This window comes from Capra hircus, chromosome 26 (assembly GCF_001704415.2).
Source record: "Capra hircus breed San Clemente chromosome 26, ASM170441v1, whole genome shotgun sequence".
In the NCBI taxonomy this organism is placed as follows: Eukaryota; Metazoa; Chordata; class Mammalia; order Artiodactyla; family Bovidae; genus Capra; species Capra hircus.
In genome coordinates this window covers 16656978-16673810 of record NC_030833.1, presented here as the reverse complement: position 1 = coordinate 16673810, position 16833 = coordinate 16656978, and the positions used below count along the sequence as shown (strand labels likewise).

At 37.6% G+C, this 16833-nt stretch overlaps 1 protein-coding gene across 1 annotated transcript in view; it reads left to right on the top strand.

Annotated features, from left to right (window-relative positions):
- The window catches only part of FAM160B1 (family with sequence similarity 160 member B1), a 38860-nt gene extending 22680 nt beyond the window's left edge, over positions 1-16180 (top strand). Inside the window, exons 10-17 of the mRNA XM_018041565.1 lie at positions 224-416; positions 590-759; positions 1155-1298; positions 2487-2577; positions 4877-5020; positions 11957-12097; positions 12681-12784; positions 12885-16180. Coding sequence (XP_017897054.1) covers positions 224-416; positions 590-759; positions 1155-1298; positions 2487-2577; positions 4877-5020; positions 11957-12097; positions 12681-12784; positions 12885-12990 — 1093 coding nt within the window. The 3' untranslated portion in view covers positions 12991-16180. The remainder of the gene's footprint in view (positions 1-223; positions 417-589; positions 760-1154; positions 1299-2486; positions 2578-4876; positions 5021-11956; positions 12098-12680; positions 12785-12884) is intronic.

Genomic DNA, 16833 nt, shown 5'->3' with positions numbered 1-16833 from the left:
TCTGTCCATGGGATTTCCCAGGCAAGAATACTACAGTGGGTTGCTATTTCCTTCTCCAGGGGATCTTCCCAACCCAGGGATCAAACCCGTGTCTCCTGCATTGCAGGCAGATCCTTTACCTCTGAGCTACCAGGGATGCCCATGAGTGGCCTCTTTACTTTTTTTAAAAAAAATCACTGCGTTCTTGTTATTCTCGCCCCCTAATTACCTGTTTGTTATGCAGTTCTGAGATGGGTATTCTGACATCAACTGCTCTGCTCCATCGCATTGTTCGGCAAGTAACCTCCGACATTTTGCTTCAAGAAATGGTGTTTTTCATCCTTGGAGAACAGAGGGAACCAGAAACTCTGGCAGAAATTAGCAGACATCCTTTAAGACATAGGTTAATTGAACACTGTGATCACATATCTGATGAGGTGAGCTATACAAGAATTTAGAATTGGACTTAGGTTCTTTGACATACTGACTTTGATGTACTTGTCATGTTTTGAATACAGCCTTATTTTATGTGGCTTTTTATTTTGAAAATTGAAATCATGAAAAGTAGTTTAAGCATTTTCCAGTTACCTTTCATCATTTTGGGTTTCAGATCAGCATAATGACGTTAAGAATGTTTGAACATCTTTTACAAAAACCCAATGAGCACATTCTTTACAATTTGGTCCTAAGAAATCTTGAAGAAAGGAACTATACAGAATATAAACCTGTGTGCCCAGAAGATAAAGATGTAGTGGAGAATGGATTAATAGCAGGAGCAGTGTAAGTTTCTATCCAGCTCTGAATTTAGCATTTCATATTAAGTCCTGATTTTCTCCCCTCTTAATTTCTCTTCTCTTCCTTCTTCTCTTTAAAGTATTTTAAAAAATACTTAAACAGTTTAAAAGATTTTAAAAATAAAACTTAGATGTCCTGATATTATTGTCCCTTCAAATCACAAGCAGCAGTATCTAGTCACTGAACCTAACAGTCAATATAACCTTGAGTTTGATGTTAGTAAAAAATGTTAATTTCTCTGTACAATATAAATACATTCATTATTCCTTAATTCCTTTATTAGCAAAATTATGTAAAGGTTTCTTGAGAACATAGCAGAGAATCTTTTGGTTTAGAAAATATAATAAATTTTTTTTTATGCATCATTAAATTAAACTTAGAGATCTGGAAGAAGATCCCTTATTTACTGACATTTCACCAGATAACACTTTGTCAAATCAAGAGTGGCTTAGTTCCTCACCTCCTGCTACTCCAGACCACCCCAAAACCGATGGGAAGACTGAAGTCCACAAAATTGTAAATAGGTGAGTTGCTGTATGTATTCGACTTACATCCCTTTCACTTGTTTTTACAACGTATAACAGCTCTGCTCTTTGATCATTATAGAGATATGCCATGAACTCAGTCTTCCCTTTTTTAGAGATTATGTCATCTTTTTGAAATGCTGATGTAGCTAGTGAACAGCCTAGAGGCAACAATCGATACAAAAAAGGAAAAAAAGAAACCTCTAGAGTGATAGTGAGGAAACTAATCTTCAGGGTACTCTCCTTTTGTTTTTTTAAATGTAAACAATTTTAAGTAGTTCCCAGTTGGAACAACATTGAGAATTTCCAGTTTAACGGATTGAATTTACTAGCCATGTACTCACATGTGCTAAGCGGAGGGCTATTTCTTCTCATTAGTTTGTGTGTTTATATATATTTTTAAACTAAATTAATTAATTTATATTTATTTAATTTTGGCTCTGCTGGGTCATTGTTGCCTTGCTTATGCTCAGGCTTTCTCGAGCTGCGGAGAGAGGGTCTGTTCTCTGCGGTGTGTGGGTTTCTCGTGTTGCGGAGCACGGGCTCTAGGTGTGCGAACTTCAGCAGTTGCAGCACATGGGCTCACTAGTTGTGGTGCAGGAACTTATTTATTTACTCCGTAGCATGTGGAATCTTCAGGACGAGGGATCAAACCCCTGCCCCCTGCGTTGGCAGGTGGATTCTTATCCACTGCACCACCAGAGAAGTCCTTTATAAAGGGTTTTTTTTAAGTGCCTTTTCCCCAGTAATTTTCTTCTTTCTCTTCCTTTGCAATCCTATCAGTGACGTGCCAGGTGCTGTGAGGTGGCTTTAGAGAAAACTGCAGTAGTGCAAGATGCTTAGTTAGGGTGCATGAGGATCTAAGGTTCTGTTATTTAAAAGCCAGTTCCCTGAGACTAACAAACATCAGGGCTCTCTGTCATTGCCCTGTAATGTAGAAAAAGTCAAGTCATCTTCTGCTTGATTTCTACTTTAAGTGGAATGAGTGATTTTTAAAGAAAACCTTTAAAATAATGACAGTATTTAATCAGTAAATTGTAGGACTGATTCACGATAAATGCTTTTCAAGTTTCCATCTGCATTAATACTCAGCTAAACTGAAGATCCTGCTAGATATTTTAATACACATAGAGATAGTGAATTGTGAGAGTATTTGTGTTGCTGATTATGCCTGTTTTTCGTTTTAAGTTTTCTCTGTCTGGTCCCAGACGAAGCAAAATCGTCCTACCACGTGGAGGGCACTGGATATGACACCTACCTCCGAGACGCTCACAGGCAGGTAGGTGAAGTGATCTGACGCGAGACCTAATAAGATGCACAAACACAGCCCTCGTCACACGGGCCGCAGTTGTTTCTCCAGAGGTTCCCCTTTCTCTGCAAGACCTGAATGCCACTCTCAACCACTTGAACTTTCTGCCAGTGACCTGACTGCCTTTCACTGAGTGTGTGTCTCTGTCGCAAGATTTCTCTGTGCTTCCTCCCCACCCCCCGCCCCTTTCTTCCTTTTCTTTCTGTCCTTGAAGTTATTTCTCCCCTAGATCCTTCTCCCTGCTGATCTAAACCATGACTTAAAGTGATTCTAGCATTACTCCCAACCCACAGGCTGCTTCCTCCCCTCTTCCCCACTGTTCTCACTCATCTGTAATTCCCAAGGACTGCCTTCATCCTCTGCTTCCCAGCTTCCCACTTCCCTGAAACCACTTTCTCAAACATCTCCTCTTAGTTATTAAATGGACTTCTGTCAATCATCTTTTCCCTCTGCAGCGTTGTGCGTGCGTGTGTGTGTGTGTGTGTGTGTGCGCGCGCACACTCAGTCTCTCTAGCCCCATGGACTATCATCCACCAGGCTCCTCTGTCCATGGGGTTTCCCAGGCAAGAATCCTGGAGTGGGTAGCCATTTCCTTCTCCAGGGGATCTTCCCGATCCACGGATTGAACCCAGATCTCCTGCACTGCAGGCAGATTCTTTACTGCTGAGTCACCAGGGAAGCCCCCTGTAGCATTTTACATTTTACCAAATTCCAAAGTTTTGAAATGCCTCACATCAGAAAAATATGCATTTAATTTTCATTTAAATCTTTTGGGTGGAAGTGTGCTTTTATCGATAATTAACTTGCATGCCCTTACAGTTAATTCATGATGCTTTAAGCCTAAATTCAAGTCCCCATCACTATGTGAATAACTAGAGTACCAGAGTACCAAATACATTCATGTAACAATAATATAGAGACAATGAAAGCAGCCCCAACCTCAGTAGTACCGATTGGATTTTTAAACTACTGTGATTCTCTCTGAAAAGTTTTATTTCCATAATCTGATAACAGTTAGAATTGTTTTAGGCATATTGTAAATGAGACAAAAAGAATAGAAAAAATTTAGACTTATTTTCTAGCTCAGAAATTCAAAAATTTTAATATAAAAATGCTTTATTAAATATTGGGATGTGGTTTTATAAAGAAAATTGTCTATTGAAAGAAATAGTTTAAAACTCGCAAGATATTGAAGAAGTTGGGTTTTTAATCATTTTAAATATGTTTTTCTTTTAAAAGTTGAAGCTAGCGCTTTGTAGTAAGAATATGTTTTAATCTCAGCTAATTTGTAAACTACAGATATCAAAGTAATTTTGCTTTATTTAATAAGGAGAATGTGAAAAGGAAAAGAATATGGAAGAAAACTATGCTCCAAATTTCATTTTTTAAATTCCAGTAGATTACATGTCAGAGAAGACTTTTAAATTCTTTTTATTATGACAGATATTCTTGTGCTTTCAAAAATCCATATTGTGGTGTTCCTTACTGATAAAATGTATAGTAAGGGCCAGTTTCCACTTACTTTTAACCTGTCATGGACCAATGCTTTTGTAAAATATAAAAATGAAATACCACAAAAATGAAAAAACGCTAAATACAGGCCCCAGTTATTTTATTAGATTGAACAGACGTAAAATTGACTCAGTGAAATTGAAAGAGATGTTTCTAAACTGGCTCTCCGTGTTTGTACTCATCCCATTGCGATGGTAGTGAACAGTTTTCAGACTGTACTTGCAGCAGCCCTGTTTATTCCCCTCATAACAGTCACAGCAACGTGCCTGTGTAAACAAATGGCAGCAAGGTCAAGTTTGCCTTCTCAGATGACATGCATCTGTTCACCTATTATATTTCATCTACTTTGTACATTACATGTGACATTTAAGAATAGACTGGGAAATGTGGCTAAGACTTACTTTGCTTTCTAAGTACTCTAAATCTGTGACGAGAATAAGGAAAGGGTTGAAGTCCTCCAAAGGGAGCAGCATATGCTTATGCTCGCCCCAGCAGTGTGAGGGGCACTATGGTGAAGTTAGACGCTGCCTGCTTTCTCACCAGCGTGTTGGTACCGGTGGCTGTTAGCCTTACCTGCGCCTCTCTGCAGTCAAGGTGTCATCTGTGCCGTCTTCTCCTGTCTTCTGCGGTACCTGACACTCAGCAGACACTCAGCATTCGAGTGGATTGTTATGCTTATGGGGGGAAATTGTTTCTATTTAATCTCAAACTGTTTTTGCTCAGTTCTTCTTTAATGAGTCAAATGCTTTCTCTGCAGTTCCGGGACTACTGTGCTATCTGCTTAAGATGGGAGTGGCCTGGCTCTCCAAAAGCACTGGAAAGGTGCAATTTAGAAGCAGCTTTCTTTGAAGGTCATTTTTTGAAAGTCTTATTTGACAGGATGGGAAGAATTCTTGATCAGGTAATAAGTTTTAAAGTATTAATTTCGTATTATTTTACCATTCACCATGGGTTCTGTTTACATCTTCAGTAGTTTTATTGTTTTCATTTTTCCACCAGATGACTTTTTCGTAAAGCTTGATTGCCAACAGTTGGTGGGTTTCTGATGCATTCATTATGTTAAAACTTTGATCTGGCCTGACAGGTGTTACGGATTTCTGTGTTTACTTCTCATTGTAGGCCATTGTCTTATTAACAGTAGTCTTAACACCTTTTGGCAGTGACTAGAGGGCTTTCCTAGAAAGCCTTGTGGTTAGTACAGGTACAGATAGAGTGAAACTTGTTAGGTTGAATACAGAAGACCTTAAATGTCATTTCAAACCAAATCTTGAGTGCTCTGGTCTCGCAAAAATTACAGAACAGTATTAGATGAACCTGCTTCTTCAGACAAAGAATTTGTGAATGATATTCATTTTCATAAGGGGAAATGAAATATAAAAAGTCAATTTACTTATTTCAAAGGAAGTAAAATCACCGGCAGCTGGTATGCTGCTGTGTCTCTCTCACCGACTGTCAGGATAACTGAATTTGAGGTTAGAGAATCCCTCCCTCCCTCTCTCCCTGACATAGAGTAACGATAGAGCTTTGAAATGTTTTATATGTTGATATGGACACTTGAAATGAAACTATGTGGCATTAAACTTGCCTCAGCATGAAAACTGAGTTAGCCAATTAGAATTAATTTGAAATCCTATATTAAAGTGCTTTTTTTTTTTAGCATTTTAGTTGAATATTTATACGAGCCTAGGGAGTTACAAAAGAAATTTATTGTACCATCAGGCTGTCTTCAATAACCAGAAAGCCAAATAAAGAAACGATAATTAAGAAGTATATCACTGGGTTGACTTCTGATGATAATCAATAAAGACATAGCGTCAAGGCCTTTTTTTCTTTTAAAAACAATACTAAACACACTGTATTTTTCAAAAATTAAGACAGACAACACAACAGTGTCGTGAAGACCTGATGTCATAACTTCTCAATTATACATGCAGAAATTAGCTACTTTATTACTAATTATCCATAATAATGTTTAATCCCAGCCTGGTTAGCCTGATACTATTAGGGGTATCTATGTACTGTGAACATACAAGCAAACATCATCTTTAGCAAAAGCAGTTAGAAAAGAGAGAAAATGAAATTAAACCAAGCACGTTAGACCCCCCAGAACTTATGATTATCTTTGCAATCTGATTATAATGTTCTTATCTGAAAAGGCTTGAGAAGTCAAGTTGTTTAAAGACAGAAGGCTTGAGGCTAGGCTCCACAGTTCACTCACTAAGTCACATCACCTAAAACTAAGGATTTAACATCTTAACAACATGTACTGCATTTCTGCTGTTTCATTTTTTGTTGATTGATATTTCATACTTAAGAACCGAAGTATTCGGGTCCAATCCCTGATTTGGGAAGATCCCCTAGAGAAGGGAATGACAACCCATTCCAATGTTCTTGCCTGGAAAATCCCATGGACAGAGGAGCCTGGTAGGCTACAGCCCATGGGGTCACAGAGTCAGATAGGACTGAAGGGACTTTGACTTTCACTGTAGGTATTATGCTGTGTACATCATAGCTATGTAAACCGCTCCCCGGCCCCTCCTCCCCACCCCTCCCCCTCCCCCATCCCCACCCCGCCAGCTAGTGGGGAGGTTTACAATAAACCTCCCAGTGTATTGTGTCTTTGTGCTGGTTCTCTAGGCTTAGTTTGAATCTGATTAAATGAAACACCATTATACAGTGGAAGTGAGAAATAGATTTAAGGGCCTAGATCTGATAGATAGAGTGCCTGATGAACTATGGACTGAGGTTCACGACATTGTACAGGAGACAGGGATCAAGACCATCCCCATGGAAAAGAAATGCAAAAAAGCAAAATGGCTGTCTGGGGAGGCCTTACAAATAGCCGTGAAAAGAAGAGAGGCGAAAAGCAAAGGAGAAAAGGAAAGATATAAGCATCCGAATGCAGAGTTCCAAAGAGTAACAAGAAGAGATAAGAAAGCCTTCTTCAGTGATCAGTGCAAAGAAATAGAGGAAAAGAACAGAATGGGAAAGACTAGAGATCTCTTCAAGAAAATTAGAGATACCAAGGGAACATTTCATGCAAAGATGGGCTCGATAAAGGACAGAAATGGTATGGACCTAACAGAAGCAGAAGATATTAAGAAGAGGTGGCAAGAATACACGGAAGAACTGAACAAAAAAGATCTTCACAACCCAGATAATCATGATGATGTGATCACTAATCTAGAGCCAGACATCTTGGAATGTGAAGTCAAGTGGGCCTTAGAAAGCATCACTACAAACAAAGCTAGTGGAGGTGATGGAATTCCAGTTGAGCTGTTTCAAATCCTGAAAGATGATGCTGTGAAAGTGCTGCACTCAATATGCCAGCAAATGTGGAAAACTCAGCAGTGGCCACAGGGCTGGAAAAGGTCAGTTATCATTCCAATTCCAAAGAAAGGCAATGCAAAAGAATGCTCAAACTACCACACAGTTGCACTCATCTCACGTGCTAGTAAAGTAATGCTCAAAATTCTCCAAGCCAGGCTTCAGCAATACGTGAACCGTGAACTTCCTGATGTTCAAGCTGGTTTTAGAAAAGGCAGAGGAACCAGAGATCAAATTGCCAACATCTGCTGGATCATGGAAAAAGCAAGAGAGTTCCAGAAAAACATCTATTTCTGTTTTATTGACTATGCCAAAGCCTTTGACTGTGTGGATCACAAGAAACTGGGGAAAGTTCTGAAAGAGATGGGAATACCAGACCACCTAACCTGCCTCTTGAGAAATCTGTATGCAGGTCAGGAAGCAATAGTTATAACTGGACATGGAACAACAGACTGGTTCCAAATAGGAAAAGGAGTACGTCAAGGCTGTATATTGTCACCCTGCTTATTTAACTTATATACAGAGTACATCATGAGAAACGCTGGACTGGAAGAAACACAAGCTGGAATCAAGATTGCCAGGAGAAATATCCATAACCTCAGATATGCAGATGACACTACCTTTATGGCAGAAAGTGAAGAGGAACTAAAAAGCCTCTTGATGAAAGTGAAAGAGGAAAGTGAAAAAGTTGGCTTAAAGCTCAACATTCAGAAAATGAAGATCATGGCATCCGGTCCCATCACTCCATGGGAAATACATGGGGAAACAGTAGAAACAGTGTCAGACTTTATTTTGGGGGGCTCCAAAATCATTGCAGATGGTGACTGAAATTAAAAGACACTTACTCCTTGGAAGAAAAGTTATGACCAACCCCCTAGATAGTATATTCAAAAGCAGAGACATTACTTTGCCGACTAAGGTCCGTCTAGTCAAGGCTATGGTTTTTCCTGTGGTCATGTATGGATGTGAGAGTTGGACTGTGAAGAAGGCTGAGCGCCGAAGAATTGATGCTTTTGAACTGTGGTGTTGGAGAAGACTCTTGAGAGTCCCTTGGACTGCAAGGAGATCCAACCAGTCCATTCTGAAGGAGATCAACCCTGGGATTTCTTTGGAAGGACTGATGCTAAAGCTGAAGCTCCAGTACTTTGGCCACCTCATGCAAAGAGTTGACTCATTGGAAAAGACTCTGATATGGGAGGGATTGTGGGCAGGAGGAGAAGGGGACGACCGAGGATGAGATGGCCCGATGGCATCGTGGACTCGATGGACGTGAGTCTGAGTGAACTCTGGGAGTTGGTGATGAACAGGGAGGCCTGGCATGCTGCGATTCATGGGGTTGCAAAGAGTCGGACACGACTGAGCAACTGAACTGAACTGAAATGAAACACCCAGGAGACATCAACAATCAGTATCAAGTCAGTAATCTTTAGAAATTTTGACCAAAAGCACTCAAAAGGAATCTAAATATTAAAAAGTAGTATCTGAATTGAGTGGAAAGATCCCCCTGGAATCCCCATCGCACTGAGCATTTTTCCCTTCCATCTGTAGAGCGCTGACACAAAGGATACACAGGAGACCATATCCTGAAATGTGTGCAGTTCTTTTCTTTCACCAGATAGCTCTTCACAGTGCAAAGACAATTCAGACAATGTCCCACTCAGTCTTCCTGGAACCCTGAGCGACAGGAGGGACCGTCCGTAGTTTTAGTTAATGTGACTCAGTGAGTGAACTGTGGAGCCTAGCCTCAATCCTTCCGTCTTTAAAAACCTTGACTTCCCAAGCCTTTTTGAATAAGGACTTTATAATCAGATCGCAAAGATAATCATAAGTTTTGGTGGGTCTAACGTGCTTGGTTTAATTTCATTTTCTCTCTTTTCTAACTGCTTTTGCTAAAGATGATGTTTGCTTGTATGTTCATAGTACATAGATACCCCAATAGTATCAGGCTAAGCAGGCTGGGATTAAACATTATGGATAACTAGTAATAAAGTAGCTGATTTCTGCTTGTCTAATTGAGAAGTTATGACATCAGGTCTTCACGACACTGTTGTGTTGCCACAGCCTTAATTTTTGAAAAATACAGTGTGTTTAGTATTGTTTTTAACTGTAGTGATTTTAAAAAGATAGTAAAACGCTAAGGTCCACAACAGAATATAAAGAATGCCAGGAAAAATGTGGGGAAACCCGAGTTCAAAGGGAAAAATTTTAATCTGGGCAACTCAAGTTAGCTGTTTCTCACATTTTCTTATTGTTAAAGTGAAGTTGACATTACTTGATTTGCCTAAGAGGACTATGGGGGGATAAAAGTAATTTAAATTGCTTTAAAAAATATAAAATCTTGTTAAATGCAGGTGTTATAAGAAATTACAGAGACTACCAAGTTGTTGAGGTTTATAAATTCTTATCATTTTGGCCATCCACATATTTGGCCTTTACTAAAAGAGTTGAGATTGAGTCAGCAGGTGACATCTAAGTCAAAGTTCATTGTCCTAAAATTCACACCTTGTATTTAGGGTGAGCTTATTAAAAAATGGGCCAAGTCCATTTAACATGTCAGAAAAATCTAGTTAACTTTTATTTCAGGTGAATACTCTATGAAGTACAATATAATCAAAATGATAGATGCAAGCAGTTACTATTAAGAATCCCCTAAAAAGCCAGCTTGTTTTAAAGTTATTACCAATATGAAGTAGAAACCATTTCAGAGTATGATGGAACAGTTTCTGTCTAGCTGAATTTTATTTTCATTTTCACAACATTAAAATATAATCTGAGTCAGCCTTAAGTTTCTTAAACAACCAAAGATACAGCTTCTTGTTTCAAAAAGCTTAAAACCAAAGTAACACCATATAGAGAAAATTAAGTAGTAATATATCATTGTTAAAAGCCAAATTTTGTCAGTCTATTTACTTAAAGCACCTATAAATGGCGGAATTTAGTGACCTAAAAATCTGAACTACCTGAAATGAAGTCATATACAATACTGTACTCAAGTTGTATTTTAAATGATTTTGTCCACATTTTTACCAAATGTATTCTTCTTAAAGATTTTTTAAAGTGTTTCCTTTGTGCCTAAAATGCAATTTAATGTGAATTCATTGTTTTGAATTGAATCTTGGAGAAGGCTATTCTGTCGCCAATATTATCAAGTAGGAAAAGATGCCCTTCAATCTATCCCTTAGTGGGTGTTGTATCTGCTTTCATTTATCTTGTGTAAGGCTAGATTTTAAATAAGAGTGACTTAGGGGAAGTTTTACTTCTTTCAGAAAATCTGTGTTCATGAACCTAGTAGTAAGCAAAAAAGACTGAAGTTAGACTTTACCCCAGGACTTGAATTTCTATTCGTATAACAGCATCTTTGATACCTTCTGGCACATGGTCAAGCATTGGTCATCCTTTGCATGCCGAATACTCACTTCTTAATTGGTGCTCATTATGATCAAGGGCCTAAAAGCTACTCAGTGAGTGAGGGTAAACCATTCTGATTAACCATTTCTGGTTAATATTATCTTGGTCCTGAATCACTTTTCCCTTCCTCCTGCTGCAGCATCTGTTTCTCATTCATCCAGTCACTGTGGTTCTTTCCAGCCTTCTCACTGAAGTCATTTTTGTCTCAGCCACTCAGTTGCCTCTGACTGCTTAGAAGAAGAAAACTGAAAGGGACGAGAGGTTTCTGTTGAAAATTCTAGGCACCATAATAGCAACTCTGCATATCATGCATCTTGCTTTGATTTTGACACATACTCTGTAAAGCACCTCCAAGCTGCTTTCAATGAGGAATAAACAGATTAAGTATAAAAAACTAGTAAAATTGTAATACTGTAATACAAAACGTGTATGAGGAACTTTACACAGATATATAGTCATTGTTTTGGAAGAGTTAATGCTCTTGCCCAGTAAAGGTGGTGATCCTTTCTGTAATAGTGATTTTTTTATCTTCTAGTTCACTATTAAGGCTTGTGCTAGTTATTTCTACCCCTCAAGTACTTTTAATCTGTTGACAAGGTTCTGTGATATATATGACTTTATTGTATATATGCTTTTGATAATTGGCAGCAGTTGAATAATTTAAAACAAGGATTATAATTTCTAAAATTAGATTACTTAAAAGATTTTAATCTTTTGTCATTTGTCTAATATTTAATGTGTCTTCTATTGTTTGTAGTATGTAAGTCTTTTTGGGTTTTGATGACCTCTTGAACTATCTTACCAACTTAAAAAGCCTGCAAAAAGCAGAGACATTCTGTCAGTGTGACATGTTTATTTTTCCTATATGTTCATGTGCATGCTTTTCTGGTTTTAAAGTTTCAGGACTATGATGTATGCACTTTGAGACGGTAAGAGCTAGAGCTAATATAGTTACAGGTACTGTCATTGTAGAAGAGCATATAGAGAAGGATTAAGATGATACGTCCTTTCTTAAAAAGACAAATTGAAATGGTAAATTCAGTGCTCAGGTATATACATAGAGATAATGTCAAATATCTTTTTCCTTTCTCCCTCTCTGTAGCCATATGATGTCAACTTACAAGTAACGTCGGTGTTATCCAGACTTTCTCTCTTCCCTCATCCGCACATACATGAGTACCTCTTGGACCCTTACGTGAACCTTGCTTCTGGCTGTAGGTCTCTATTCTCGGTAATCGTCAGGGTGAGTTCTCAGTTTTGTTATATTCTCCAGAATTGATCAGCCTGACCAATTAACATCTTAATAACATTGTATGTAATTAGTGTCATATAATGAAAAATATCTAAAGAGCCGACTCATTAGAAAAGACTCTGATGCTGGGAAAGATTGAAGGCAGGAGGAAAAAGGGACGACAGAGGACAAGATGGGTGGATGGCATCACCGACTCAATGGACATGAGTTTGAGCAAGTTCCGGGAGATGATGAAGGACAGGGAAGCCTGGTGTGCCGCAGTCCATGGCGTCGCAAAGAGTCGGACACAGCTGAGCCACTAAACAACAACAACAATGAAAAATATAATGTATTTTCTGTTTGGAATTATTTCACTGCAGAATGTGGAGAAAAAAGGAAGATTCATTCTCTTAAATGATACGTGTAGCTCTTGTATTTTAAGGGATAGCTGTGGGTCCTTTGTCCAAGATTGTTACGTGAATAGTGAAAAGTGACAGTCTTCATTTAGTAATAGGAAATGGAATTTTTTTCTTTATCCTGAAAATCCCCCATGGAGTTGTTCAGCAACTGAGCCCCATTCGTCCCTGTGATGCAGGTTGTTGGAGACCTCATGGTTCGAATCCAGCGTATTCAAGACTTTACTCCCAAGCTTCTACTAGTCAGAAAGCGATTACTTGGTCTGGAACCTGAAGGACCTGTGTAAGTCAGTGTTTCTCACGCTGTTTGTCTAAAGCTTTTGCCTTCGTTTGATGATCTGCTAATATCCTGAATTGATTAATTGCCTGCTTTCCCTTCCTAGGATTGACCACATCACCTTGTTGGAGGGTGTGATTGTGCTGGAAGAGTTCTGTAAGGAGCTGGCGGCTATCGCCTTTGTGAAATACCATGCAGCCTCCACACCCTAAACAGCATCTTTCAAGTAACCAGGGGAACAGATTGATCATGCACATTTCATCAAAAAAGCCTCAGTTCCACCCAGCCACGTGACAATAAAAAGCCTTTTTAAATGAAGCATTGCTGTAAACTGGACAGAACCATTCAGAACCCACTAAGTGGACGCTCTCAGTACAGTGTTGTGTGATGTTGTTTTCACTGGCTTTATCATAATGGTTCTATATATAAAGTTGCACGTCCTTGAATCCAGGATACAATCAAAGGAACTTCAGGAAATAAGCATTTCTGAATGCCTGTGTGAAAGCTGCAAAATTTCTGATGTCATGACTTTGATGATATTTCTGTTAATCTAATATCCTTTTAGGTAGCAAGGCCTTTTGGCATTCTTTGGGACTCAAGTGCTTACATTCTTTTGGATTAACAAGTAGCAAAAAAAAAAACCAAAACCCTAATTTTATAACTTTTTAAGGTCAGAATTCTTATCAAACAAAATATTTAAAAAACTGTAAATGAGAAAAAATACAATTTAGCAACTATCAAATGAATTAATAGTAGAAGATAAAAATGTGTAGAGCACCATTAACTTTCTTCAGCTTTTCTAAGAATAACAGTTTAATATGATAAATTCTTGATTAATATATATATATATTTTTTAAAGAAACGTTCTTTTACTCTTTTGTGCACATAGCCAGGTTAGTGATTGATTTTCATGTATGGGTCCCAGTTAATTTAAACTTTGTCATTTTTGCAACAACATTGAATTTGTGCTCACCGTTGGTATTGTTTACTAAAATAGTATTTTTTAAGGTGATTAACATGTATTGGGTTGAGACCCTTTTCTTTTTTTCTATCTCTCCGTCCCTCTCTGAAACTTGCTTTGTAATTTGATTTTTGTATTGAAACGCATTGTAGTGTAGGTGGCAGCAATCAAAATGCCAATGGCGTCCTGAATGTTTACAATTTTCTTTTCTCAGTCTTTTGTTTTAAATCATTCTAAAGAGATTTCAAAGCAAACCAACCAATCTTTCCTGTTTACATATGAAAGAATTTGGGTAAAGTGGTATCTGTGTGGGCATGGGTGCAGGAAGGAGTGGTGTGGGGAGTTGGCTGCGCTGTGCACAGCACGCTTGTCCTTGGTTTACACAGTGGGGTTTGCTGATCCACTTTCTATGCTTCCTTTAAGTGATGCTTATCACTCAAATATGCTTTTGAGCTTTCTTGGGTTTTTGTTTTGTTTTTTTTCGGTTGATGTGTTAAGCAGCAGCACTTTGCTCCTTGCCTTCCCGTTTACTGACATTTGTAGGAGCAGCAGTCTAGCGAGCCTTCCAGCCTGAAAGGGACCAAACTGCTCCTTGAGAGAACTTGTTTAGCCTATTTGCATCTCTACATCCTACAGCATGTGTGTAGAAGCATATTTTACACCTACTGCTAATTTTGTTGTATTTGTTTTTCTGATTTATTTTGTAGTTAGTTTTTGCTATTTATTAAGAACAAAATGTCAAAAAAAATTATGACTGTTCTTGGCTCTAGAATGCTTACCACTGTTAAAAATGACAAAAAAGCTAAATTTCTAAATTCAATGCAAATCTTTGTTAGCTCACTCTAGGAGATTTATTAAGCGAAACAATGAAGAAATAAGTGGGAGATAGTTACTTTGTGCATGTTTTTCTTTAAATGGCTTTTAACCGTGGGAAGGCATATTATTCTTTTTGCTGTATTTATTGATGCAAGGAACACTGCAACATCTTTATGTTTAGATGTAGTTGTAGTCTACTTTGATGTAGGTGTATTTAAAATAGAACATTAAGAGGTATTAGATATTTCTTAATGTTTGCATAGAGTTCAGTAAGTGTAATGGCAATGTTACCTCGAAAGCCAAATACTATTTTATCCTTGATTTCACAATGGGACCTTTTGGCTAATCCATGAAACCAAGCTCAGAAAAGCTTTAACTCCTATTTGTGTGTGTGTGTATGCTGCTTCTTAAAAGATAATTATTTTCCTAAATTATTATAATGACCTTGATTTGTAATCAGCTAAAGCTTAAGGTATAGTTTGCTTATCTTTTAAGTTGGTTTCTGTCTTTCTTTTCTTTTTCTTATTTAGTTCAGACCTAGAGCCAGCACAAGTTCTCAGAGTGAGTTTGATTTGTTAGGGAAACATTGTCCTACATGACTAGCCATATCCATACTTTCAGAAGTTGACTGTTTCTGTTTCTTAGCATGTGCAAAACGGAGACTGTGGCACATTGTGTTGGGTGGACAGTACCACCCTAGGGATCGCTTGCCATAACGCGTTCCAAACTGAATTTCCGTCTTGCTTCACATTGGTGTGTGGGTATAACATTCTTTTTTAAACTTTCTCTCTTAACAGTGTAGTCTTTGGCTTTTGTTTTTTGGTTTTTTTTTTTCAGTAATGAGCCTCATTCTTTACTTGATAGAACTCAAGATTTGTCCTTAGCCAGCCGATTATCATTGTAGTACTCACATTCTAACTCTGTAATGTTCTCATAATGTATCTGTCTGTGCAATATATAAGCTGTGAGTGAATTCATAGCTTTTTGGTTTAATTGTACATTATTGTATGTGTATATCTGTATATATATCTGTGTATATATCTATGAGGACCAAAATCCTTAGCTTGCTTACACTGTTGCTAGTGTAAAGATTATTACACTTAATTTTACGGGGCACAAATTATGGAATTACTTCATAATTCATGGTAACATATTTCCATAAATTATTGCATTAATATACAATTACCATTTAATTATGAAGTTTATACGTATTGACGGAAGTTAACAGTGAATTGCTAAAACCACAATTTATATGGTAATTATATTTTGGATTGTACAGTTAATCAAAATATGCATGTCATTGTGACACTTGATGTGTTAAAACATGGTAGGTAATCATATTTCTGGGCCCTGTAAAATAGTGTTACTATAATACCTGTTTTGCCTCCTGCCTTGTTTACATTAAACAAAGGATATTTGGTAAATTTTTCTATTGAACATTGTATAGGTTACTGACAGTGTTATGATGGCCTGGAATTCTAGGTCGGTCATCTCTGAAGAAGCTCTTCAGATGGTGACTGTGTACCTACTGTCTCTTCAGTGGAGGTTGTAATCAAGTTTTTGTGCTAACAATGCATGCAGGACTAAGAGGGATAATTAAAAATAAATCATTAATTTAAACAAAATATTGTCTTATATTTTTGTAGAATTCTAATTGGAAACATTTCATTCACTGATAAATATAAAACAATAATTCATAATATACAAAAGGATATGATACGTAACAGTCAATGGTTCACTATAGCATTGATTCCAGAGAGAGAACAAAAAGGAATATATCAGAATATTTGTGGAGGGAGAATGTATAGCTTAAAAAAAAATCCCCCTGGGTGAGCTTTATATTTTCCACCCCACCTCCTTCATAATCACTTCCCTAAAGAAAGGATTGTTTATGCAATTTAAGAAATGTAATTCATTGTAAGCATTATTTCTTAATAGATTTATAACATATAAAAACTCTTCTCTTTAATTGACATTTAAAACAATTTGACTCTAAGCTTATTCCATTCACTTAAGTATGTGCCAAGTCCCTTGATTGGAAACTGAAAGAAACACGTACTACATGGCCCAATGAGGAAAAAAATCTAGTTATTAATCACACCTACCCATGGTTCTTTTCAGCCAGTGTTTCTCAAAATAGTTTTATAAGGAAATAAAGAAGGTAACAGGTTTAAGGATTCTGGGAGTTGGGGGGGTAAGGTTTAGGCATTGCAGAATCGAAGTTACCTCCTGATTATGAGCTTCTTCAAAAGACACCTGCATTTTAGGATCAGCAGAT